General features: G+C 47.5%; 3 protein-coding genes across 22 annotated transcripts in view; all 3 read right to left on the reverse strand.

Moving 5' to 3' along the window:
* Nucleotides 1-2,178, reverse strand: part of TAF1 (TATA-box binding protein associated factor 1) — a 38,601-nt gene extending 36,423 nt beyond the window's left edge. For all 9 annotated transcript variants that reach the window (XM_057403138.1, XM_057403137.1, XM_057403134.1 and 6 more), the window contains exons 1-3: nucleotides 2,022-2,178; nucleotides 1,698-1,815; nucleotides 1,006-1,122 (exon numbers count right to left, since the gene is read on the reverse strand). In XM_057403138.1, coding sequence (XP_057259121.1) covers nucleotides 1,006-1,122; nucleotides 1,698-1,815; nucleotides 2,022-2,147 — 361 coding nt within the window. In that variant the 5' untranslated portion in view covers nucleotides 2,148-2,178. The remainder of the gene's footprint in view (nucleotides 1-1,005; nucleotides 1,123-1,697; nucleotides 1,816-2,021) is intronic.
* Nucleotides 2,179-3,762: 1,584 nt separating this feature from the next.
* LOC130595974 (rho-related GTP-binding protein RhoG-like) lies at nucleotides 3,763-16,630 on the reverse strand. 12 transcript variants are annotated; one of them, XM_057403165.1, is made up of 4 exons: nucleotides 16,529-16,630; nucleotides 13,164-13,321; nucleotides 6,783-6,977; nucleotides 3,763-6,690 (listed from the first exon to the last, which is right to left on the reverse strand). In XM_057403165.1, the coding sequence occupies exon 4, from the start codon at nucleotides 6,667-6,669 to the stop codon at nucleotides 6,094-6,096; it is 576 nt and encodes a 191-aa protein (XP_057259148.1). In that variant the 5' UTR covers nucleotides 6,670-6,690; nucleotides 6,783-6,977; nucleotides 13,164-13,321; nucleotides 16,529-16,630; the 3' UTR covers nucleotides 3,763-6,093. The 12 variants fall into 12 exon arrangements, with proteins under 12 accessions (XP_057259148.1, XP_057259147.1, XP_057259153.1 ...); XM_057403164.1 differs by lacking the exon at nucleotides 6,783-6,977 and adding an exon at nucleotides 8,517-8,587; XM_057403170.1 differs by having other exon boundaries at nucleotides 13,265-13,321; nucleotides 16,529-16,614.
* Nucleotides 16,631-17,081: 451 nt separating this feature from the next.
* Nucleotides 17,082-23,240, reverse strand: ITGB1BP2 (integrin subunit beta 1 binding protein 2). The gene is made up of 11 exons (XM_057403174.1): nucleotides 23,098-23,240; nucleotides 22,833-22,882; nucleotides 22,685-22,741; nucleotides 21,963-22,111; nucleotides 21,681-21,799; nucleotides 21,376-21,434; nucleotides 20,269-20,339; nucleotides 19,946-20,048; nucleotides 18,604-18,723; nucleotides 18,075-18,137; nucleotides 17,082-17,491 (listed from the first exon to the last, which is right to left on the reverse strand). The coding sequence occupies exons 1-11, from the start codon at nucleotides 23,159-23,161 to the stop codon at nucleotides 17,243-17,245; spliced, it is 1,104 nt and encodes a 367-aa protein (XP_057259157.1). The 5' UTR covers nucleotides 23,162-23,240; the 3' UTR covers nucleotides 17,082-17,242.

Consider the following 23,240-nt stretch of genomic DNA (forward strand, 5'->3'; position numbering starts at 1 on the left):
TACACTAGCAGCTACTGAAAGGGAAAAGCTTCATGGTTTTGAAAATCTTTTCCAGACCAGACAGAGATCCCTGGGACCAACAAAAGAACCAAACTGCTTTCTGCAGAAAGCCATTTCAGAAAAAAAAAAAAAAAAAAAAATCGGGGTAAAACAGGAGAGAAATATTAAGATGTTAATATTAAGATATTAATATTAAGGGGACTGGAGCACCTCCCACATGAAGATAGGCTGAGAAAGTTGGGCTGTTCAGCCTGGGGAAGAAAAGGCTGTGTGGAGACCTCATAGCAGCCTTCCAGTATCTGAAGGGGGCCTATAGGGATGCTGGGGAGGGACTCTTCATTAGGGACTGTAGTGATAGGACAAGGGGTAACGGGTTAAAACTTAAACAGGGGAAGTTTAGATTGGATCCAAGGAGGAAATTCTTTCCTGTTAGGGTGGTGAGGCACTGGAATGGGTTGCCCAGGGAGGTTGTGAATGCTCCATCCCTGGCATTGTTCAAGACCAGGTTGGACGAGGCCTTGGGTGATATGATTTAGCGTAAGGTGTCCCTGCCCATGGCAGAGGGGTCGGAGGTAGATGATCTTAAGGTCCTTTCCAACCCTAACTATTCTGTGTTTCTAAGATTGAAGTGACTCTCTAAAGAATCAGGACCTTATCTCTACCTCTGAGTATCTCCAAGAGGCAGCAGATCTGCTGCATAATCCTCTTCTTAAGAACACTGATTAACAAAACATGAGCAGGTATTGGGAATTCTCTGCAGGGGTTCCCAGAGGAAAAGGAGGGTCCTAGTTTCTTTTCTGAGTATAGTTTAAGTCTAATGAGGAACTAATTCACTAAAGCAGGAAGATACCAACCAGTGGCTTCATCCAGTGAACACAGTTCTACAAAAGCTTGTATTAGGCTCTTGAAGCAAGGAGTGAAAAGGTACATTGTAACCCATACAGAAACTGTCAAGGCCCACTGCCCCAAAATACCTTCTACAGCTATAACACTAATCCCATTTACCTGGTCTTCGAACTGGCTGCAGGCTGCCCATTGCCTGCTTATACCTACGGCTCTCATCTTCTGCCACTTCATTAATATCTGAATAATCAACAGCATCTTCTGTGCTTTTAACCCAGCCTAGGAAGAAAAGAAATCTAGTCACACAGAACTTTATCCTAATATGAATAACCAATGTCAGACTTTGATGTGTCCACATGAATCCGTTCTTATGTTTTCTTTTTTTAGAGGAACAAATACATCTGATTAACATCACTCCAACCAACAGCTCCAAGAGCTCTGAATTCCCCACCCAGACTGGTAAGTAACCAACTTTAGCAGAAGGAGCACCTTTCACTTACTCAGTAAAACTGTTCAACAAGCAGTTTAAATAAAAAAAAGGGACATGATAATATTGTGCACTAAATAGGTTTGTTTAACACAGGGGAAACACAGAATAAACTTATTTATGAGGGAGAAACAACAAGTAAAAAAACCCCACTTATATAAAAATTAAAGAGAACAAGTGTAAAAGTGACCAGGACATAATGTGGAGTCATTCTGGCAAGAAGGAAAAGCCTTTTCCTAGAGGACCTCTGATCAGATAAATCACAATATTCCCTTCATGATTATCTGGGTGCTTTTCTTCCTCTCCAGTAAGAGTTCTGATCCTGCAGCCCCTCTGCGGTTTAACTGCAGGCACCCCAGTGCCTAACCTTCCTCATCCAGGTGGGCTCCATCGGATTCCGCGCTGTCCTCCTCGCTCGCTGTGATCTCGGTGATCAGGTTGCCCAGTCCCAGCACACCCAACCCAGCCAGGTGCTTCTTCGATTCCTGGGGAGACCAGAGCCACGTCCCAGCGCGGAGGCTCCGCCAGGAGGGCCGGGCCCCTTGTCAGGCTCGATCCCTCCCGGCAGCCTGCGCCAGAGCCCGGCCAACCGACCCGCCGCAGACCCGCGCCACTGGACACTGGGCTCCTTTCCCGTCCCTCAGCCCGCGCCGCGCCGCAGCTGCACCTCGCCGGAGCGACACAGCCCTACCTTGTCGAGGACGCTCTCCCCCTCCAGCTGCCCCGCCTCATTGATGTTGCCGAAGAGGAACCCGGCCAGGGAGAAGGGCTCAGCACGGCCACCTTCCACCTCCTCCTCGCTCTCCGAGTCCGACATCACTACGCTGCCGACCCGGAAGCGGAAGCGGGACGCGGCAGCGACCTGCGGGCCCTGACAACGGAGCCCCCGCGCGGCCACACCCCGCCCCAAGGAAGCGCGAAGGCTCCGGCATTCACCGGGGGGCGGTTTTATTGCATCTCAGAAACGGGGCCTGGCTGTCCACAGGAAGGAGCTACGTTTAGAACGGGTGCGTTACAAACAGCCGGGGGAAGTTAACACGAGAGCCAGAAAGAGGAGAAAATGTTTATTGCAACATAATTCTGCATAATTTAAACCAAAAACAACAAAAAAATCCTTTAAAACTGTTAGCTGTAATACAGGTTTATAGTATAAAATCAAGTCGCCAGTGTATGTATCAGTACCACACTTGGAGTCCTGAGCTCCCGACGCCGATGGGCGCTCCTCGGTCCATTGGCTCCTCGCGGTCTGCCCAGGCAGCACCACGAGCAAGGTTCGGCACTGGGAGACAGCACGGCGAGGCCCTTCCCCCTTAGGTTCCATAGAAATAGCTCCGCCGTAAACTGGAGAAAGCACTTGTACACATCTGAGCACACCCTGCATCATCCTCTGGTCACACGGTTCCTGTACTGCTCAGTTCCTTGTGCATGGCTTCAGCTATATTTCAAAAAACCACTTATTTCAGAAATCATTCATGCACTGAAAAACTGAAATCAGCCTCTTCATAGAGAGTCTCTTCTGTGAATGAAGACATACACACTGCATTCCTACCAGTAACAAACTGAGGAATCTTGAACAGTAGAGAAAACCCACACAGCTTAACTCGTGTTTTCTGATCTCCCAAAATGTTCTTGATTAAAACAAAACCAAAAATTTGATAAAATCCAGCTGTGGCATTGTGTGAACTCTGTATTTGCTTCCCGTCCACTGGAGAAAAACCAAAACAACATGTGGAAGGCACAGAACAGACTGTAGACCAAAGCACTGGACTACTTACAATAAAATGCATCAAGAATTGTAGGCAGCGAGGGAAAGGAAAATCACAAACTCAGAATGCCCATTGAATGGAAAAGCTCATTGTATCTGTGTGCTCCTGAAGCTCTTCCTCACGAGGAGCAGAGGCTGGAGAAAACCAGCTGAGCTGTCAGCCAAGCAGGGCTTCTGCTCCTGGCAGAAATCAACAGAAACACATGACACCTAAGCAACTGTTAATGAGGTACACCAAATCCCCTAAAGTTTCTGAGAGTGTTCAAAGTTCACCTTCTGCTCATTTTCATCACTATCATGTTGTTCTCCTCCGTACTGTTGTGTGATCCATTTAGTAAGGAATCTAAATGGGGATAAAGTGTTCTAGGATAATGTAATCAATTCAAATAAATTGATTAAGTAGATGAATTTTATCTCAATACACTCTCTTCCAGTTAACACCAGGTTGGCTGCTCTGTGAGTCTACAGGAACAGGAGGGGTGTGTAGTAATACTTGCTCACAAGATTTCTTCTCCACAGAGTTACTGTCATCCAGTTCAGAATAACCACAAAATATGCAGACCTAAAATATTTCAGTATGTAAAAAAGTAAAAACTTTTTAAAACAGTAGTAGTTTCAGTACAAAATTGCAAATATATGTAGCAGAGAAGGGGGGGGGTGGAAGAGGTGCCTGTTGTTGAAATTAAGTCTATTTAAGAGCAGTTCAAACGTCACAAACGCTTTGAAGTACATCTCTGAATGAAGCAAAGGGGCTTGCACTGGGGTGACTAGACAGTTGATTTATGCCTGACTAGCATTAAAAACGCCCATGTGCACTGGCTTACATAAATACATTGTAAACACGATAAAGCCTTTTTATGCAGTTACTGAAATTTACCTACAGAAAATAATCTTGAATTACAAGGCACAGTTAATTACTACCTCCAAGTCAATCCCACAGTAAAGGCCTACTACTAAAGTAAAGGCAGAACATGGTGAGTAGAGGTTACCTAACTAAAACACTACAGCTTCACAAGCCTGCAGGGCACTGCAATGGGAGCCACATCTGGAACAGCATTTCCATGAGTGCAAGAGGTGCAATGGCACTTGGTGAAGAAAAATACGCAGAGTCCCTAGGCTTCTGCAAACATACATAACAGGTGTTTTGGTGTTGCTTGCAATAAGGCAACATTTGGACCTCTGCATTGGTTCACTAGACACATATATCAGCATTTGGATTAACTGCAGCTTATAAATTATGGGTTGCAGTTTGCTAAGGCAACACCAATACAAGCGTATCTCAGATACACAAAAATTGGAGCATCAGTTACACCGGCTGAAGAAGGGCACATCCTCCTGAAAGGGAATTAGAGCACAAATATGAATGTTTCTATCCACCTGGTATTTTTGCATGTATCAGATAAAGCAAGGTCAAATTAACACAATATCCCTAAACCCTTCTTGATGTACTCTCTGTTCTCATGCTAAAATGAGGCTTTTTTTCTGTCCAGGATATACACCAGTGCACTTTTGCATGTGTGGGAATCACAAGAAAGCAAGTCCTGAATTACCCATTGAGGCTGCACCCAGACAAAGACAGCACTGTCAACCTCAGACAACAAAGCTCAGTCCAGCACCACTGGTTTCACACAAAGTAGCTTTGAAGCATGCTGCTTTCATACCACCAAGCTGTAAGGTTAAGTCTAAGGAAGGTTTCATGCACTCACTCCTCAGCTGGTCCCAGAATGACACATCAAGAACAGTGCACCCTGAAAGTAAAAGCCAGCTGCCACTCACTAGAGACGCTCAGCAAAGTTAAAAAGGATGTAAATAGAACTTCAGTTAAAACAGTTTATATTAAGTGATCACCCACTAGAAAGAAAAAAACTGCCCAAGTAAATCTATTCAGTGACTGACTAACCATTATAAATTTAACTGAAACCACGAGTGAGTTGCCAGGAAGAAACAAGCGTTCCTGGTTCCTGTAAACAGAACCCCCAAATTTTCTGTCAGTGTTCTCCCAGAAAAGAGACAAAGCAATATGCCATAAAAATCTCAGGTGGTGGCCCAAGAACAGTAAGAAGTAAAGCAATGAATTCCTCAAGAGCAAATGGCAAAATGCTATCAAGTCTCTGGGATTCATGAAAGGTATCACACCGAAAATCTCATTTTGAGAAGTGTCATTGCAACTACCTCAGGCAGTCTGAGAAGGTAACTGAACTTTATTCTCAAGGTGCAAAATCTCTTTGGAGAGTGAAATCAAAACTCAATTTAGGTTATTATGAAAGACTTGCATCTAAACTACTCTTTCACCTCTCCAATTCAAAAGTATGAAAACTGCTCATTTCAGTGATTCGTCATTATCCTAAATTCTGTACATTAGGAGAAATCAGTTCCTACTTCTATTAATAAAATCACTGCAGGTGTTCCCTGGGTCTTGCTCATTACATTAAACACACCGTATGCTAACTCTTCATATAAATGATCACAGTTCACTCTAAGGTGAATCTCAGAAATATTTCAGGCATTTTTGCATGTAAACAAGTTGTTTTCAAGACTTAAATTGACAAATCAAAAGAACTGCATAGTCGGACTTCTGTTTGTAAAACAGATCAGTAAAATAAGGGATGGAAAAAGCAGCAGCTATACTTAGAGCAAAGTTATCATAATCTGTGCTTTTCAACAAATCTAGTAACTGATGTCTAATCTAGTAAAGAAGTCCGGCTTCAAAGAAGTACCTTCTTTTATTTTCCTCACAGAATAAGGACAAAAGCCAAGTGATCCCTGGAGAAGCTAGAGACTGGAACTTTAGAAATAAAGTAGATATTTGACCTCTCAGCTAGAAAAAAAACCTCTGTTTCAGTTTCCCTGAAGCAATAAGACTGCAAGAATATTCGTTGCATAAAGCATTTCTGCTTAGAGCTGTTAGTGCAAGATGAGAATCTTCAATTTAACTCATTAAAGAGCCCTCCAAGATTCTAGTCAGTATTCAACTTTGACACTCCATCACTCCAGGTAACTACAATAAGACACATTTTCTTGTGTTTTTCTTTGTCACAGGATACAGAACCGCACGCACAGCTTCAGCAAACACCTCACGAACACCCTCCTGATTCAATGCTGAGCACTCCAAATATTTGACTGCTCCAATTTGTTTAGCCAGTGAAGTTCCCTGCTGTGGGGTAGTGGGAGCCAAGCTTTGCTCTTTCAACTTTTTGACTGTTTCCAGGTCATTTCTTAAGTCTCTCTTCGTGCCCACTAAAAGAACGGGAACATTTGGACAGTGGTGAGAAACTTCAGGATGCCATTTGTGCCTCACATTTGCATAGGAAGAGGGGCTACCAATGGAGAAACAGATGATGAATACATTGGTTTGAGGATATGAGAGAGTGCGCAGGCGGTCATATTCCTCCTGGCCTGCAGTGTCCCAGAGATTCAGGCTAACAGTTCGGCCATCAACAGTCATTTGGGCACTGTAGTTGTCAAACACAGTAGGGATGTACTCTTCTGGGAAGGCATTGGTGGTGTAGCTGATGAGAAGACAAGTTTTTCCCACAGCACCATCTCCAACAACTACACACTTTATAGTCTGCATTCTTTACCCAGAAACAGAGTCCTGCACAAAGCAAGAAAACAGTTAGAAAAAGCACAGTCAATTACAGTAATTTTAAAGATAAGCTAACAATTTCTTATCACAGCTAGACATACTCAGTGTCTCAGAAGCCATTGTGAAGCGCTCACAGGCTAGAAAGGCAATAGTGACACGGAGATGAAAGGAGTTGAGAGCTCAGTGACAACTGGCTGCACTCCAACCACGTAAATACAAATTAGCCAAATTCCCACAGTCTTGCCTTACTGCCAGGCAGTTTCCCCACAGCCAAAGGGACAAGTCCTTAGGGGTACCTGCAAGTGGAAAGGGATCATGACCTCAGACCTAGTAACAAGATATTCTGTCATTTATAGGTTCACACATACCTCCATACACACACCCCCTCCAAGATTCACACCTCTTGCTACATAGTTTACTGCCTAAGCAAAGAAACATTCAAAAAAAATCTATAATAAACCAAACTGGCTGCACTGCTACAGTTTACTATAATAATTCACTGTAGCAATCATACCTCAAGAAACTGCATTATTTAGAGGATACCAAATAAAAGGTTCAGAAAGTAGCATTTACAAGAAAATGTTATTCTTTGAAATATAACTAGCCATAGTACCCAGCTTAGAATACAGAAGTATTTTTCCTGAAGGAGCCAAGAACAGATTATTCTCACTAATCAGCAGCAGAAAAAGCACAACGTAATAGGCTTGAGATACAATACAGATAATATACTGAGTATTAGAAAAATACATGCTGTGAAGGATCAGCAACCAGTCTTCCGAGACAGACTGTGAAATTGTTACAGGACGTATGTGATACTTACAGGCTTTCCTATCCTTTTCCCAATACATGATATGTAGGCTTGATAATCAAAGGATATAGCCTAAAACGAAATTCATTCTAAACTTTCATCACATGAACATCAGGAATTTTGAATATAGCATGGAACAACTACAAGGACTCATTTGTTGTACATCTGTTATAGTCTGGAGCTTCCACTGCTAGCCTGAACTTGCACGTGCCTTTTCACCCAAATGCCTTTGAGGTACTATCAAGTAATCCTCAACTTGCAAGCAACAGCAAATACACTGCTTCAAACAGAAGAAACAAATAGTGGGAGGAACTAGACTGCCTATTCTAGAAAGATCACAGCTCCAACACCTTCAAAATAGCAAAGGGAACATATTAAAATGAGCAATAGTGAAGTACTTCACCTATAGAAGTCGTGGAACCCCCTCCCTCCAACTTCCTCAAGGCCATCCAAACAAATCAACAACTCAGTACCATTTAAGTCTCAGCTTTGTCCTTTTGATTAAGTCTGTATCTGTATCCACATACTGCCCACTGAAAGCATACATGGTTCCTCTGTACTAAGTGAAAATAGACTTAAACTTTAGCACAAAGCTGCAACAGGCAACTCGAGAGGTATCAACTGTGGTCATTACAACATACAATGCTTAAGGAAGTGTCAATGTATGTACACATGCACTACTGAAAACCAGTCAGTGGTGGGAAGCAGTGCAGAAACCTTGTTCCAGAAAGCTCCAGCAGGACACAGGATGGGAAAAATTTGGAGGAAAACAAGCAGGAAGAAGTGACAGAAGCTGCATATCCTTTTTGAAAATGGCAGGAATGACATTTCTAAAACAACATGAATCACCTGAAATGAAATCTGGCACGTACTTTTGTGTTTTGGTAGAAAAGCATACAGGTGATTTTCACCATACATCAAAAACAAATACAGTCATCCCATTTCAAGGCTCCAGTCACATAAAGAGAGAGATGTATATGCAAGTGCATATTGTAAAAGTAATCAGTAAATGAAGAACAGCACTGACCAGCAAAAGCTGACAGCCGGACTGCATCTATTATTCCAGAACACTTGCACCAAGATTTTCATTTAATAAGGCTAGGGGAAAAAAAAAAAAAAAAATAGAAAAAAAGGTAAGCTCTTTCAAAGTAGAGGCTTAGAAATATTTCTTGCATTTTGCAAACCCCAAAGTTGAAGTCCCTTTTAATACAAAATCAGTTAAAACAATACAAATTAAACATTTTTAGCATTATATTATTAATAGAAATGGAACACTGTTACCGGCAACATACAACACAGGGTATTTCTGAACACAAAGGTTCTAAGTGCTATGAGCAGTGATAAAGACAGCATGTATTTTAATACCATAACACTGTTCTGCCTAAAGATGCAATCGTAACTCCCCAACCTTGTCTCTACTGCTGCTCTCCCTGTAGGACAGATCAGTACCTACTCTGAGACGCTGGCACACTCTCACCAGCAGCAAGGCTTTCTTCAGAAGTTTCCAAACCCTGTTTCCCCTTCCCACCCATGTAGCATGCCACCTCCTCAGCTGTGATCACACACTGAAAAATGGTGATGACTTGTTTCATCCAGTTCATCACGTAGTACCACAATCAACAGTGTTGCTACAACCAAGCCAGTGGCAGCATATGGTGGGAATGAATCATGGGGGAGGAACACCATACGCTGCTGTTGCTGCCAAAATACCACCACACCACATCACGAAGAGCAGGTTTTAAAGTCTATTCCTGCATTTACTTAAAAAAACTATAGTACTTACTAGAAGATGCTGTGCTGAAAAAAACTGACCAAGAATTCCAGAGCAAAAATTTCTTCCCAAATGAACTACCTGTGCAGCAAACCACTCTTTTGATCAGTTCATAACAAGTGACATCACAGAGGTGACAGAGATAAGTCAGCTGGATACACTCAATAAAAACTCAACTATAGCAACAAAAGTCTTGTGGAAAACAAGATACGCAAAACCCTTTATGCGCCCAGTTCCTAGCTTCTGAAACAAACAAATTGCAAAGACTGGGAAGCAGATCTCTCACACACACCATGTGCTCCTCCAAGGGCTTATAGCTCTACGCATTTCTGTCCAGACCTTTTCACAGAAAGAAAAGGTATCCCAGAATTGCACCCCTACCTGCACATACCGGGCACTGACATGTGACTACTAATATTCTAAGACAATAGAGGCAGTTTCATGTATATGTAAAATGAAAAGCCACATTATCCCATACCATCAGAAGCTAAAGTAGCTGGACTCAACCTGATATAACATTTATAATCAAAGTGCTATCCAAAGCGTATTTTCTTGGGCCTTTATTTGAGAGGTCATTAGAGCTTTCAATTCAGAGAACAGTAGTAGGGTAACAAAAAAGCCTGGAACACAAATGCTCTTTCACAGCATTAGTATATTCATTTACCTCACCAAGGCTTGGATTTTAGAAGAGCAACATTTGCAGTAACAAGTAACTCCATGCAAACATGCCAAAGCATCAGCCTAAGTATGAACTACACAAATCAATTTGATAGGTGGACCACTCGATGGATAAAGAACTGGCTGGATGGCCGCACACAAAGAGTTGTGGTCAATGGCTCAATGTCCAGCTGGAGACCAGTAACGAGTGGTGTCCCTCAGGGATCGGTGTTGGGACCGGTCTTGTTCAATGTCTTTGTCACTGACAGGGACAGTGGGATTGAGTGAGCCCTCAGCAAATTTGCCGATGACACCAAGCTGTGTGGTTCAGTTGATACCCTGGAGGGAAGGAATGCCATCCAGAGGGACCTTGACACGCTTGTGAGGTGGGCTGATGCCAGCCTCGTGGATTTTTAACCATGCCAAGTGCAAGGTCCTACACCTTGGTGGGAGCAATCCTAGGCACAGCTACAGGTTGGGCAGAGAACAGATTCAGAGCAGCCCTGAGGAGAAGGACTTGGGGGTGTTGGCTGATGAGAAAATGAACATGAGGCAGCTTCAGTGTGTGCTCGCAGCACAGAAAGCCAATCGTACCCTGGGCTGCATCCAAAGGACCAGCAGGTCGAAGGAGGTGATCCTGCCCCTCTACTCTGCTCTCATGAGACCTCACTTGGAGTACTGTGTACAATTCTGGTGTCCTCAACATAAAAAGGACATGGAGCTGTTGGAACAAGTGCAGAGGAGGCCATGAGGATGATCAGGGGACTGGAGCTGAGAAAGTTGGGGCTGTTCAGCCTGGAGAAGAGAAGGCTGCGTGGAGACCTCATAGCAGCCTTCCAGTATCTGAAGGGGACCTATAGGGATGCTGGAGAGGGACTCTTCATTAGGGACTGTAGTGACAGGACAAGGGGTAACGGGTTAAAACTTAAACAGGGGAAGTTTAGATTGGATACAAGGAAGAAATTCTTTACTGTAAGGGTAGTGAAGCACTGGAATGGGTTGTCCAAGGAAGCTGTGAATGCTCCATCCCTGGTGGTGTTCAAGGCCAGGTTGGACAGAGGCTTGGGTGGCATGGTCTAGTGTGAGGTGTCCCTGCCCATGACAAGACGGTTGGAACTAGATGATCTTAAGGTCCTTTCCAACCCTAACTATTCTATGATTCTATAAATACAATTAAAGAGCTTGTAGGCTTTTAAGTATGTTTCTCTGTGCAGGATTCCTTTAAATTAGGTTGTCTTAAACAAAAACAAAACAAACCAAAAAATTAAGGTAAATTATAACCAGAAAAGAGTAGAAAGAAGTTCCTACACCCCAGAAACTTCATGTTGTGAGCTGGTGTCTTGTGGTTAAAGATTTACATGTGGAAGACAAAGCTTTTTTTCATTTAAGCCACAACCAAGCAAACAATATTACCCCCATCAGACCTGTTCTAGTAAATCCACGTATCACTTTGTTCAAAATGTGTGAAGTCTCTATTCTTTTGTTGTAAACAATTTCCCTAGCAATCAAACTCTCATAAGTTAGCAAGTAGCTGGGGTTAAAATCTGCATGGAAAATTCTTTTTATTTCTCCAGCACCTCTAAACTTGGCACTGCATGCTATTTGAATATAAATGTATGCTGGGGAAAAAAAAAACATGCTCCAAAAACAAAATTACCAACAAACATTACCGAGAGCAGAAAAAATAGTTTAGGGTTTGTTTGAGGCTTTTTTGGTGAGCTTCAAAAGAATTTTGGGGAAAAACTTTAGGGAGAAAAACTCTTTCTAAAGAAGAGGTAAAGGAAAAAGAGAAAAATACAGATTAACATGTCAACCACCAAAACCAAGGTTTAGAATTTAGAAACAGAAAAGCTGGGCACAAGCTTCAAAGCCAATTTTAGTTTAAAAGTTGTTCAGCAAGAGAATGGAGCGAGTCAAGAGTAGCAAGAGGTAATTCAGGTTGCTTAATCCTGCCAAAGAACTTTCATTACAACTGAAGTGGAAGATCATCAGAACATGAAGAGTTACAGAAGAATGGGAATCATTTGCATAGAAAAATAAAATAAAATAAAATAAAATAAAATAAAATAAAATAAAATAAAATCCACCCAAAACCAAACAACCCACAAAGTGGTGTCTTGCAAAAATATGTAGATGAGAGTTACTTCTATCTTGTCCACCACTGCCTTTGAATTAGAATACTGGCATTCCTGACTGGGTCAGTTTCCTTCTCAGAAGATGCTGCAAAGTCTGCAGCTGCCTGCACACCTGGCACTTCCTTTGGAATGTAAGATTTCAGTCGACATGTCAAGACATCATCTGGAGAGCTGCTCCCATTCTGACCTAATTACCTATCCTACTGGTAGCATTAATATGGACAGCTTGCTCTCCTGTAACCCAGCTGGACATCTGCTAGGGAAATTAACTGCTTGGATTCCACTCCCTGTTCTCACAAAGTGAAATCACAGAATAACTTCATGTTGCATCAAATTTTTTTTGTGGGAGAGAAAAAACTTCCATATCTTCCCTTTAGTATCTCTACTCAGAGAAGGGAGAAAACAGAGACAGAAAACAGAGAGGAAACATGAACCTGCATTCTTCTGGGGTTTTCTAGATTTATGGGTTTTATAGTACCTGCATGTCAAAAAATTTCTGGCAGAGGAACTACTTCTTAACATGATAGGCCTCTGCTGTTACTACATTAACACCACATGCCTCTCTGTTAGGCAGGTTTTAGCTTTAATATTGCTCTTTAGCTTTAATACTGCTCATTTTCACAGTTTGTCAAGTCTTCCATATCTGTTTCCAGTTTGGGTAGGCCTTATTTTGGCAAAAAAAAGAGCAGAAAACGCAGTAGGAGTTCAGCTGAAATCACCTAAACTGAGCTGTGTTATTCTGTTCAACCACAACCTTTCATCAATCCCTCCCTGTTCTGCAGGCTCAGAAGACTGACGCTGCTTTATCAGAAGCAAGTAGAAGCAGAAGTTAAGAATGATGAATGACTTAATTGCTCATCTTCCAGTAACAAAAACTGGATCAGAGATGATTCACTCTATCTGCCCGATAGGTGAAGTTGGGCAGAAACATTCAACAATGCATTGGGTGGATAAAGCAGCTCAAAGTATATGCTACCATCCTCAGTCATGCAAAGGAATGAAGAATTTTCATGCGTGCAGCTTAGCCACCAGACCTGACAGGAAAGAGAAAGGGCCCTCTGCAATTTAATTAAGACTGTGTTACTATTCCACAACAGCTCAGCTTACTCACCATTGTTTTAGTGCCAGACTTTTAGAACGCATGCCAAGAAACAGTAAAAAAGTTAAACAGGAGACTTCATTCCTATTACCCTTCAGCAATGAATGACCTACTTGGACTTCTCAGTGCCTTTCAGTTTTCCACACTGTTTTCTGTCCTGCCAGAGAAACCTGCAAGAGAAACAAAACAGATGGCAACACCCTGAGTGGCAGCAAAGAGGGGGGAATCAGCAAGCCAAGCCAGATTTCAGTAGCACAAGAACCATGGAGCCCAAGACCCCATGTGAACATCTGAATCAAGCAAGCTTGCTTTCTGCAGAGCTCTGCCTGCAGGTTTAGCACCCATGCACATACTACTTGTGCCTAACAAGAGTGGAGCTCTCTCTGGTTGTTTTCTCAGCGCTAATGCTAGAAAGGCCTTGGCCCTTTTGGCACAAAAAGTTTTTTCAAAGAAATAAGAGAAACCATCCAAAATCTCTCATACAGTGCTTTTTAAATCTCTTTCCTTGTCAAATTAGGCTGAAACTGGTTTACCAATTTACAGATTTTTTTTTTTTTTTTCCCAGGGATGAATTGAACATAAGCTTTACCATGTAAGCGGTATTCTCTGAGGAACCACAGTGAAAACTAAATTGTCTGCAAGAGGTATTTGGGCACCTCAACAAGACAAACCTCACTGCATCAACAGTCTTACTCCAGATTTTATAGGAGAGCAATTATATTAGTAGCCAAGTACCAGTGACCTTAAATTCTATGATCCCAAGATTGTTTACTGAATAATAAATATTTGCAAAGAGCATTAGAAACAAGCTGGTAAAATAACACTACATCAAGGTGTTGCTGCACAATCGTACAGGAGCTAAAAACCAGGACTTCAGTAGATATTTAAATTACCAATGTAAGAATATGGCAGGTATCCTGCCATAATCAAAAGCTGCATAGTATTAAACTTGATTTTCCCATTGAAACCACATGCAGAAGAATGGATTCATGCAAGACATGCAGAGGTCTGTTTATCACAGTCAGTTCATAAAGAGCAAATAACATGCCTGTCCTACCTTTTATAGACTGTGGCAATGCCTTATCCATTATTGCTGGATAAAAGAAGACAAGACAATTACCTCAGACATGAGGTTCTGTAAAAAGGCACATTAAGCACATTGCAGGATGAATGATAAATCCAGCTAAAGCATCCCTGATTCCTATTGGGGGGGAAGCCAATTTCTACTCTTTATCTTCCCATCATCTTTTAGCACCTGGCATTCACTGGCACTTCAAACACTGTGTTTTAAGAAAAGTTATAACAAAGCCACTGTTGTATTTGAAGGACAATGTGTATACCAGGAAAATCTCAGTCTCCCCTCTGGCAGGTTAAAGCCATTCCCCTTGGCCTGTCCCTACAGGCCCTTGTCCAAAGCACCTCTCCAGGTTTCCTGGAGCCTCTTTAGGCACTGGAGCTGCTCTCAGGTCTCCCCTTCAGGAGCCTTCTCTTCTCCAGGCTGACCCAGCCCAGCTCTCTCAGCCTGGCTCCAGAGCAGAGCTGCTCCAGCCCTCGCAGCATCTCCGTGGCCTCCTCTGGCCTCGCTCCAACAGCTCCATGTCCCTCTTGTGCTGCTGCCCCAGAGCTGGATCAGGGCTGCAGGGGGGTCTCCCCAGAGCGCAGCAGAGGAGCAGGATCCCTTCCCTGAGCTGCTGCTCATGCTCTGGGGGTGCAGCCCAGCACACGGAGGGGGGGAGGGGTTGGGCTCAAGCACACACTGAAGCCGTGTCATGGGAAGCTTCTCCTCACCCAACACCTAAAGTCCTTCTTCTCAGGGCTGTTCCATCCACTGTTTCCCAGCCTGTGTTTGTGCTGGAGACTGCCCCGACCCAGGGGCAGGACCTTGCTCTTGGCCTGGCTGAACATCCTTTTTTTTTTGTTGGGCTTTTTTTTTTTAATGGAAGTGGTAATCTAAAATACCAAACATGTCTCAAAGTTCCCTACAGAAAAACTTGTGTGTAGTTAACACTGGAAAATTCGCCAAACAGAGCCTTCAATTTATACATTTTACATCTGACAAAGAGGAGACCCATAACCTTTTATAATCAAAAACTAAGCTTGGGAGAAAGAGCACATGGCTGATGATGGTGGAATAAGGACCACTGCACCCCAGCACAGGACACATGTTGCAACAATAGAGACACAAAAAAAAAAAAATTTAATGTTTTTGATGGGGTTTTGGGTTCTTTTTACAACTCAAGAGTAAATACAATTAGAATTACAAGTGCTTATAAAAAGTACATTGACACTGACTATTCATTGGGTCTTAAACAAAAAACCCCAAAACCAAACACTGAAGGGACATTAAATCGGAAAGAGGGAGGTGCAGAACAAATCAAAGGTAGCATTGCTTCTCAGGGTTTGTGGTTAAGCTAGGAATTCCTCAGTACAGGATTACACAAATCCTGAGAGTTTGTAAAACTCAAGAAGCGCACTGTTAAGCTTATGAAAGCAAGCTTAAGACAATACCTGAAACTCCTGTGGAAACCCCTCAGCACTCAAAATATCTTAAGTCACTATCTTGCTCTACTCTTCCTGAGACAATAACTTGGCAGTTTTTAGAGAGCTGATCAAATATGACTACTCTTACATATCCCTATAAAGGAAAATCCACCCTTAGCACTGAAACAAGAGACCTTCAGAAAATAGTAACTCATCGCCATATGCCAACTTTTTATTAAATCTGCTGGGAGCAAAGGTCACCTTAAATTTGTCACTGCATTCCTGATACAGATTAGCATCAGCCTGACTTTAGAACAGCCCAACCTTCGAACAGAAGAAGGAAGTGCAGGACCTGTCCACGGAGCCATTCCCACTCCCTGCACACCTCTGGGAGAGAAATGGAGTCAGAAAAACCTTGTTCCGCCTCATTCCGCTTCCCTTACGCCTCCAGCATCTCCAGGCCCCTTGATGAGCACATTCACCTCCCCAAAGCCCTCCTGCAGAAGCCAGGACCCGCACCGCATCTCCGCACCCTCCGGGAACGAAGAACGCAGCTCGCCCCGCAGCTTGGGGTGCTTGGCTCGCTTCCCTCCTCCGGAGCCGGCCGCGGGCCACCGCCCCGCTGACAGCGAGAGTGGCGGCGGCCGGACGCCGAGGATCTTCCCCCCCACACCCTTCAGCGCGCCGCCTGTGCCGGCCTCCGCCCGGCAGCAACGCTGAAGAGCAACACCCGCGGGGTGCCCGCGGCCCACAGGGGCCCGCTCCGCCGCCGGGCCGCAGCCACCGCACCTCCGTTCAGCTTGGTTCACCTCACGGCCCGGCAGGGCCCGCCGAGCCGCCGCACGCGGGAAGCCCGGGGACGCCACTCGGCACCGCGCCGCCCGCACCGCGCTCACCTTCCGCGCCGCCAGCGGCCGCAGCTCCCGGGGCGGCGGCGGGACCCTCGACCCGGCCGCACCCCGGCGCCCGCCCCTGCCGCACCGCGCGCACGCGCCCTCTCGCGCCACGGCGCCCGGAGGGCCCGCCAGGGGGCGCCGCTGCAGGGGGGCGGGGCGGGGCAGCCGCAGGCTCTGCCCGCTGCCCGGCAGCTTCGCGCGGGGCGCGGCGCTCCGCCGGCGCCGCTGTTGGAACGCGGCGACGGGGCCTCGGCGCCCGCCCCTCCGCGGCCTTCCCGTGGCGCCGTAGAGGCCTTTGCCGAGGGAGCGTTCGGTCCCCGCCGGCACCGCGGAAGCGGGATCGTTCCGCTCGTGCCCGCGGCTGCCATCTCCTTCTTGACACCTCCTGGGCTCGGCGCCCCTGGGAGGTAGAGACAGCGGGGTCCGGCAGGACCCGAGGGGCAGACACTGGAGCTCCTGCCGTTGTCCTGCCCGGCTGGTCACTGGAGTGGGAGAGGATGGCGGTGCTCAGCTCGCTGGTGTTCCTTAAGCACTTGTCAGGGATTTCAGAATGTAACCTTTGCACTGGGTTTTTATTACTTGCCGCTTGACCAGGGGAGAGGGTGTGCTGCAGCCTGCACATTGCTCTGGGCTGGGTCTGCTCCTCTGGAGGGGGTGCCAAGGTTCCCAGCAGCTGAGGAGCCAGCACTGCTCAGCCACTGAAGCGCTTGACTGTCAGTTGCTCGGTGTTCCCATTTCCAGCTCCTCCTCATCGTCCTCTGACCAGCTCAAGTTGTCATCTGAATCCTCCTCTTGTACGGCCCTAGGCTCCTTCGTGCAGGCAGCCTTCTCCTGCTCACCACAGGAGTGTGACCTGCTTTGGGGGAGCTCCAGCCTGGCCCAGGAGCCACAGCTGGTTTTGCAAAGTATGATCTCCACCTTGGTAGGCACCATGCTCACGAAGCTCTTCTCTATTTCGATGACCTAGAGAGAGGGAAAAGTGCAGTGAGCTGGGCAGAGAAGGGCAGGCAGCACATGCTCATCCCTTCCCTTCTGGCAGAGCCCTGCCACAGAAGAGAGGACAAATTTCTTCTCCTCATCTCCCAGGAGATAGAGCAGGATGAAACCTAGGCTGCAGCTGAGCTTTACGGTGTCCAGCTTCATCTAAGCAGCAGTGCAGTGCTGGTACAGAGCTCAGGGGAGCTCAGCTAGCCACAGCCGCATGCAAGGCTGCAGCACAGCCCTCTCCCCACAGCAGTAAAAGCTGCTGAAACACAGGCATACCCACAGCCAGCAGCACACACCAGAAAGAAAGGTGAGAAATGCACACAGAAATTCCTGAGTCCCACTGCTCCTCCCGAGCCAGCAAGCAGTGGAGAAATCAAAGAGCCTCTGAAACAGTCCTTGGCATAACCCCAAAGGTATTTCCAAAGAGAGAGCGCTATAAATGTCAGTACATGGGTGACCTGGCCCAGGAACGAGAGCAAGCACAGGCTGGCTTGAAGCTTTGCAGCCCAGCCCCATGCAGACTACTGGAAGAGGGAAATCAGAGTAAACAGAACCTTACCCCCCAAAGATTCATTTCAGCCTGGAAAATCTTATTCCCTTCAAAGATGATGTGAACCTCAAGCTGAAAGATCAACAGAAAATTACCTGAGTGGGTGGCACATCACTGCCAGAACTCTTCCCCAGACAGTGCATCTGCCCCAAAGCACCATAACGCATCCCATGTCCTGGCTCTGGTATAATGGGCTGGTGGTACCCTTGGGATCATTTCACCCCCTAGAAGCATTTCACCCCCATTCAGAGCATGCCAGGTTTACCTGTGCCACCAGTTGAGGGATTCAAGATCAGCAAAGCCACCTACTGAGGCTGAAAGCTGCTGAGCCAGAGTGACTGGGCAGATGCTCGTGCAGCAGTGAAGCCAAGGCGCTCTCAGCTTTGTGACAGCAGGTTGGCAGTGCCAACCCCAGCTGCAGCAATAGACCAAACAGGCCACCAAAGAGCGCCAGGCATGCAGCCGGCTCCTGGCCATTGATCAAAATCAGGTGCCATGAAAGCGCGCCCCCCAGCCCAGCTCTGCCAGCCCCACTCACCACAGTGCGGTTGGCTTTCACACTGCTGAGGGCAGGCAGCGGGTTCTTGGCATAGACAGTCACCACCACCTGGCTGCTGGTTTGATGCCAGTCCTGCCGGCATGACACTGCCTTCTTGTCCTGCCATGGAGAGGAACCCATCATGGCACAGTGTCTAGTCCAAACACTTCAAACAGAGGGGATGTCTGTACCAGAGGATGCTCCTTTGCAGAGCACTGGCTGAGGCTGGTATCAGCCAAACAAGATCAAGCCCTGCCTTTTCTGCTTTTCTTTTGAGGGGAGGCAGTTAAGGACATGTTAAGACCAGAGATATCCCCTTCTTGTTCCAGAGTCACTTGGCTGTGCCCAAGCTCATACATGCTGTGCAGAGTCAAAAAACTCAGTCTGGAGGGCAGTGTAGGGACTGTTGCTGGATCACAGCACCATGCTAAATTTTGGAGGCAGATGAGACCCAACTGGCCATGTTTCACTTTTCTTCCACAGGACCCACACCTCCTCTGTGCCACAGGCAGCTTTGACTGTGCCAGGCATTTTTGGAGTACCTCCAGGAGACAAGCCCCCAGCAGTCCTCATCATTGCCAGCTAAAGAAATGCCCCAGGATGAGCCCCAGCCCCAAACTCAGGTGACAATTAGCACAAAGCATATGCATCACAACATCGCAGTTCATTCCCTGCAGCTTCCTTTACATCCACTACATGTTTTCTGCTCCAGGACAAAGAACAGTCTGGTGTCAGAAGAGGCTGCTCAGAGAACACGGTGCACTTTCAGCGATACCCTGGGCCACTATGGTGTGGCTTTCCTAGCTCAAGCCTGTTTACAGCCTAGAGTTTTCCTGGGAAGCTTACACATACACACACAACACTGGGAATTCAGATATTCTCCCTATTGCCCTGCCACAACACCCTGTTGCTATACAGGTGAGACCCCTCCTGATAAGCAGTTGCAGAGGGAAAGCTTCATTAAAACCAGATTAAGTCATCTGACAACACTTTTGAGGGGTTTTGGAGGGATTTTCCCATGCTCAGCAGCCTGCCCCTGTGCAGCAGCCGTCAGCGCTGCCTGCGCTGTGCCTGGGGGCACCTCCTGCCTTGTACAGCTTCCTGTTGCACGTTCCTGTTGGCTGTGAGAGCTGACACGTTTTGTGAATGCAGGAGCAGCATTTTAAATAGCAGATGGGTGAAGATGAGGCCTTCAACCCTGCACAGTCACCTGCGGCAATTAGGACAATTAAGAGAATTGAGCGCAGAACCCTGTGTGAATGCAGAGCAAGGGAACGAGCACCCCCGGGTGCCGGCAACCGGACTGTGCTCACAGCGCTCCCCCCGCCAAGCGCCCTCTTACCGCCCTCCCTGCCCAGCAGTGCCGCCCACGGCTGCAGCCCGGCTGCTCCAGGAAGGCGCTGAAGTCCGTGGTTCTGACGCCGCAGCAGCTCCAGGACTTCACCCTGGGGAGAGCGGGGGGACCTGAGCGGGGAGCGCCCGCAGAAGCAGGCTTTGGGGGCGGTAGGGGAGAGTGGCTTGGAGCCAGCAGCTCCCCTTAGCTCCCCTCGGGGGTGTTACCCACAGCTGCACCGGCCACATTGCTGAGGCCACACAGCCTTGCAATGTGGCACTTACAGCCCTCAGCAGGGTCGGTTTGCTTCCTGGTGAAGAGTTGTTTCTTACCCCTCATGGAAGACAGGAACACCAGGATGGAAAGTACAAACCTCTGTGTTGCTTTCTGGCCCTCGGTAGATCTGTGGAGCCAGAAGCAGAGGAAATCTTTGGCTGTGCGTCAGGCATGATGCAGCATGACACAGCTGTTCATCTGCCCGTTGGTGCCCATCCCTCCTTAGTGCACAGCATGATGCCCAACATCACCCTTTCACTAGGTCCAGGATCTGTGAGGACTTACTCTGGCACTCTGCCTCCCTGGCACCCTGGCCCTGCTGCCTGCTCCCTGCTTGTGACATCAGGGCAGCCACCCTGAGCTCACCAGCACCCCAGATCCATCCCTGACACCCTGACAGCAGCCTTTTTGTATCCCATATCCCAAACACAGCCTGATCCCAGCCTGGGACTAGGCAACATCGGGTCAGTGGGCAAGTTTGTACACCACAGAAACTTGCTGCAAGGTGCAAGGGGCTGTTTGTCCATCCTGTCCTTTCCCATCCTTCCCGGAGCATGTTGGCCTCATGTCCTTATCCACCTGCTGTCTTTTGCTCCCTGTTTGCTTCCCTCTCTGCTGCTTTCCAAGCTTGCCTGCCTTCCCACAGCTGGGTCCCTCCAGCACACACAATCCCAGGATTCTTAGGACTGAAAGGGACCTCTGGAGATCATCCAGTCCAACCCCCCTGCCAAAGCAGGGCCACCTAGATCAGGTTACACAGGAACACATCCACGTCCAGGTGGACTCCTCGAGGCAGGCTACCCAAGGTGGCCTTGGGGTGAGATACAAACTGGGCTCTGCTGCATTAATTAAATGTAGACGGGAATTATTCCACATGCATTTTATCTGTATGCCCATATCCTGAATTATGTGCTACGTTTCATTGCAAGCAATTAGCAGCAGTGAAATGCAAATGTACCTCCAATCAGGAATCTAGAAGCCTCTGTCAGGAATGTGGCTGGGAAGTGACAGAGTCAGCTGCTCTAGGGTTGGGATGAGCAGGAGCATACAGAGCTGATGGGCACTCCCACCAGCACAGCACCCTGTGGAACTGGAAGACGAGCCCCTAGGCTGGACCTGCAATACTGCTGGGCAAGTGAAGATGGGACCTGCTGGGTACTCACCACCTTGCAGGCTGCATTCTTGCAGGTGGTGCCAACTCTCACCTGGGCAGTCGTCTCCCCTGCGAGAGCAGCACAGCTTCACCCTGGAGCACGCACTCCCAAACCCTCCCTGTAGCCCCACCACCAGCTCCCCAGCTTCTCATGGATGGCCCCTGAGCACAGCTCACTGCAATGTGCCTCAAGGTACAGCGCTGGGGGTTGGCTGGTGCTAAGCATGCAGCACCTGCCAGCCTGTGCTGAACCTGCCCTGCAAAACCCCATGCTGAACTTGCCATCTGCAATCCCAGCGCCGTCCATCAGCTTGCCACTATTTGCGCAACTGCCCTCAAGTGCCTCGTCTTTGGAGGACAGGTTCAGTTTCTCCAGTGCCTGTTCCAGAGACCTGGATACTTTAATGGGCAGCAGCTGTCTTGGCTCATCAGAGCTGGGAAACAGCAGCAGCGAAGGCTGAGTTAGGGTTTGGGGTTTTTTGCAGTGTGTCTCTGCCTCTCTAGAGGAAGCAGCAGCACTTCCTCAGGAACGCATGCAGAATGCATGCAGAAGGAGTGGGACTGCAAGGCCAGCACTGTTAGCTGAGGCCACCTCACCTTGGTCTTTCCTGTTGCATCTTCTCAGCTGATTTTGGTCCTTGGATGATGAGCTCCTCCACTGGTTTGGCCTTCTGATTGTCTGAGGTCTCCCCTTGGCTGAAAGGCTCAGGAGGCTTCTCTTTGCTGTGAAATCCCTTTGTGCACCCCTGAGCAGCAGAGGCAAGCCCTGTGCCTGCTTTGTCCACCCTGCTCTGGCACCTGCTCCCAAACCCTGCAAGTTTCTGTGCTTTTCTGGTTCTGTGTCCTGCAGGGATGGGCTCTGATACTGCACCAGGGCAGGGGTTGAGGCTGCAGGGATTCCCAGGGCCAAGACAGTGTGGCCATGGCAGACAGGTCTCAGCTCTGCTGCACCCCAGCCTGGTAGCTGAAGGGCAGCAAGAGTCTCCCCCAAATCCTTGGTCCTCTGCTGCCTCCTGCCCCCCCAACCCCAGCACCACTCAGACTTTCACAGCTGTGCTTGTGCTTGGAGCATTTGTGTTCACCCTTGCAGGATTCTGGTAGGGGGCTATAGCTCCTTTGGACACCCTTCTCCAGGACTGCCTGCCCCACACTTTGAGATTAGCACCCTTGCAGGCTCCTTGGAAGCAGATAGGAAATCCCTGGCTGATGGGCAAAGTGGGGAGCCTTGGCACAGGATGGGACAGAACAGCACAGAGCAGGGGCAAGGAGGAGAGGACAGAGGAACAGTGTGGGTGCATTTGGGCTTGTGGGTCGCTCACCTTGATGGAGAGGAACTCTGAGAAGTCTGTTGTGCGTTTCTTGCAACAAGACCAGCCCTAGGCACCAGGAGATGACAGAGTGGTCAGGTGTAGGCGATCCCAGCAGGCACAAGGCTGCAGCTGCAGCCCTGGCTCCTGCCCCACTCACCTTCAGGGCATCGTGGAAGATGGGGACACCCGGGTGATACAGGCAGGAATCTGAAAAGGGAAAATCAGGGGATTTCAGGAGGAGCAATCCTGCCCATGAGCCACCCATGACACCCAGCAGCTCTGAGCCAGCTCCTGCCATCCTGGGCTCAGCTCAGCCCTGTTTGGCAGCACAGGCCATGGCGTGGCAGCCAAGGCTGGTTCTGAGACCAGGAAAACTGCACACATTCCACTCACCCCAGTACAAAGCAGACAAGCCCACTTACTGTTGGTGTTGTGCTCAGGATCAAACCTCTGCCCACAGCCCTTGTTGTAGCACAGTGATGCCATAGCTCAGGTGTACTTGTGGCTTTTCCTTCTCTCCTTCCACAAAAATCTGTTGGTCTCATCCCTACCTGTGATCCTCCCC

This window comes from Pezoporus wallicus, unplaced genomic scaffold (assembly GCF_028554395.1).
Source record: "Pezoporus wallicus isolate ANWC-B61680 ecotype Strahan unplaced genomic scaffold, APGP_CSIRO_Pwel_v1 contig_9591, whole genome shotgun sequence".
Lineage (NCBI taxonomy): Eukaryota > Metazoa > Chordata > Aves > Psittaciformes > Psittacidae > Pezoporus > Pezoporus wallicus.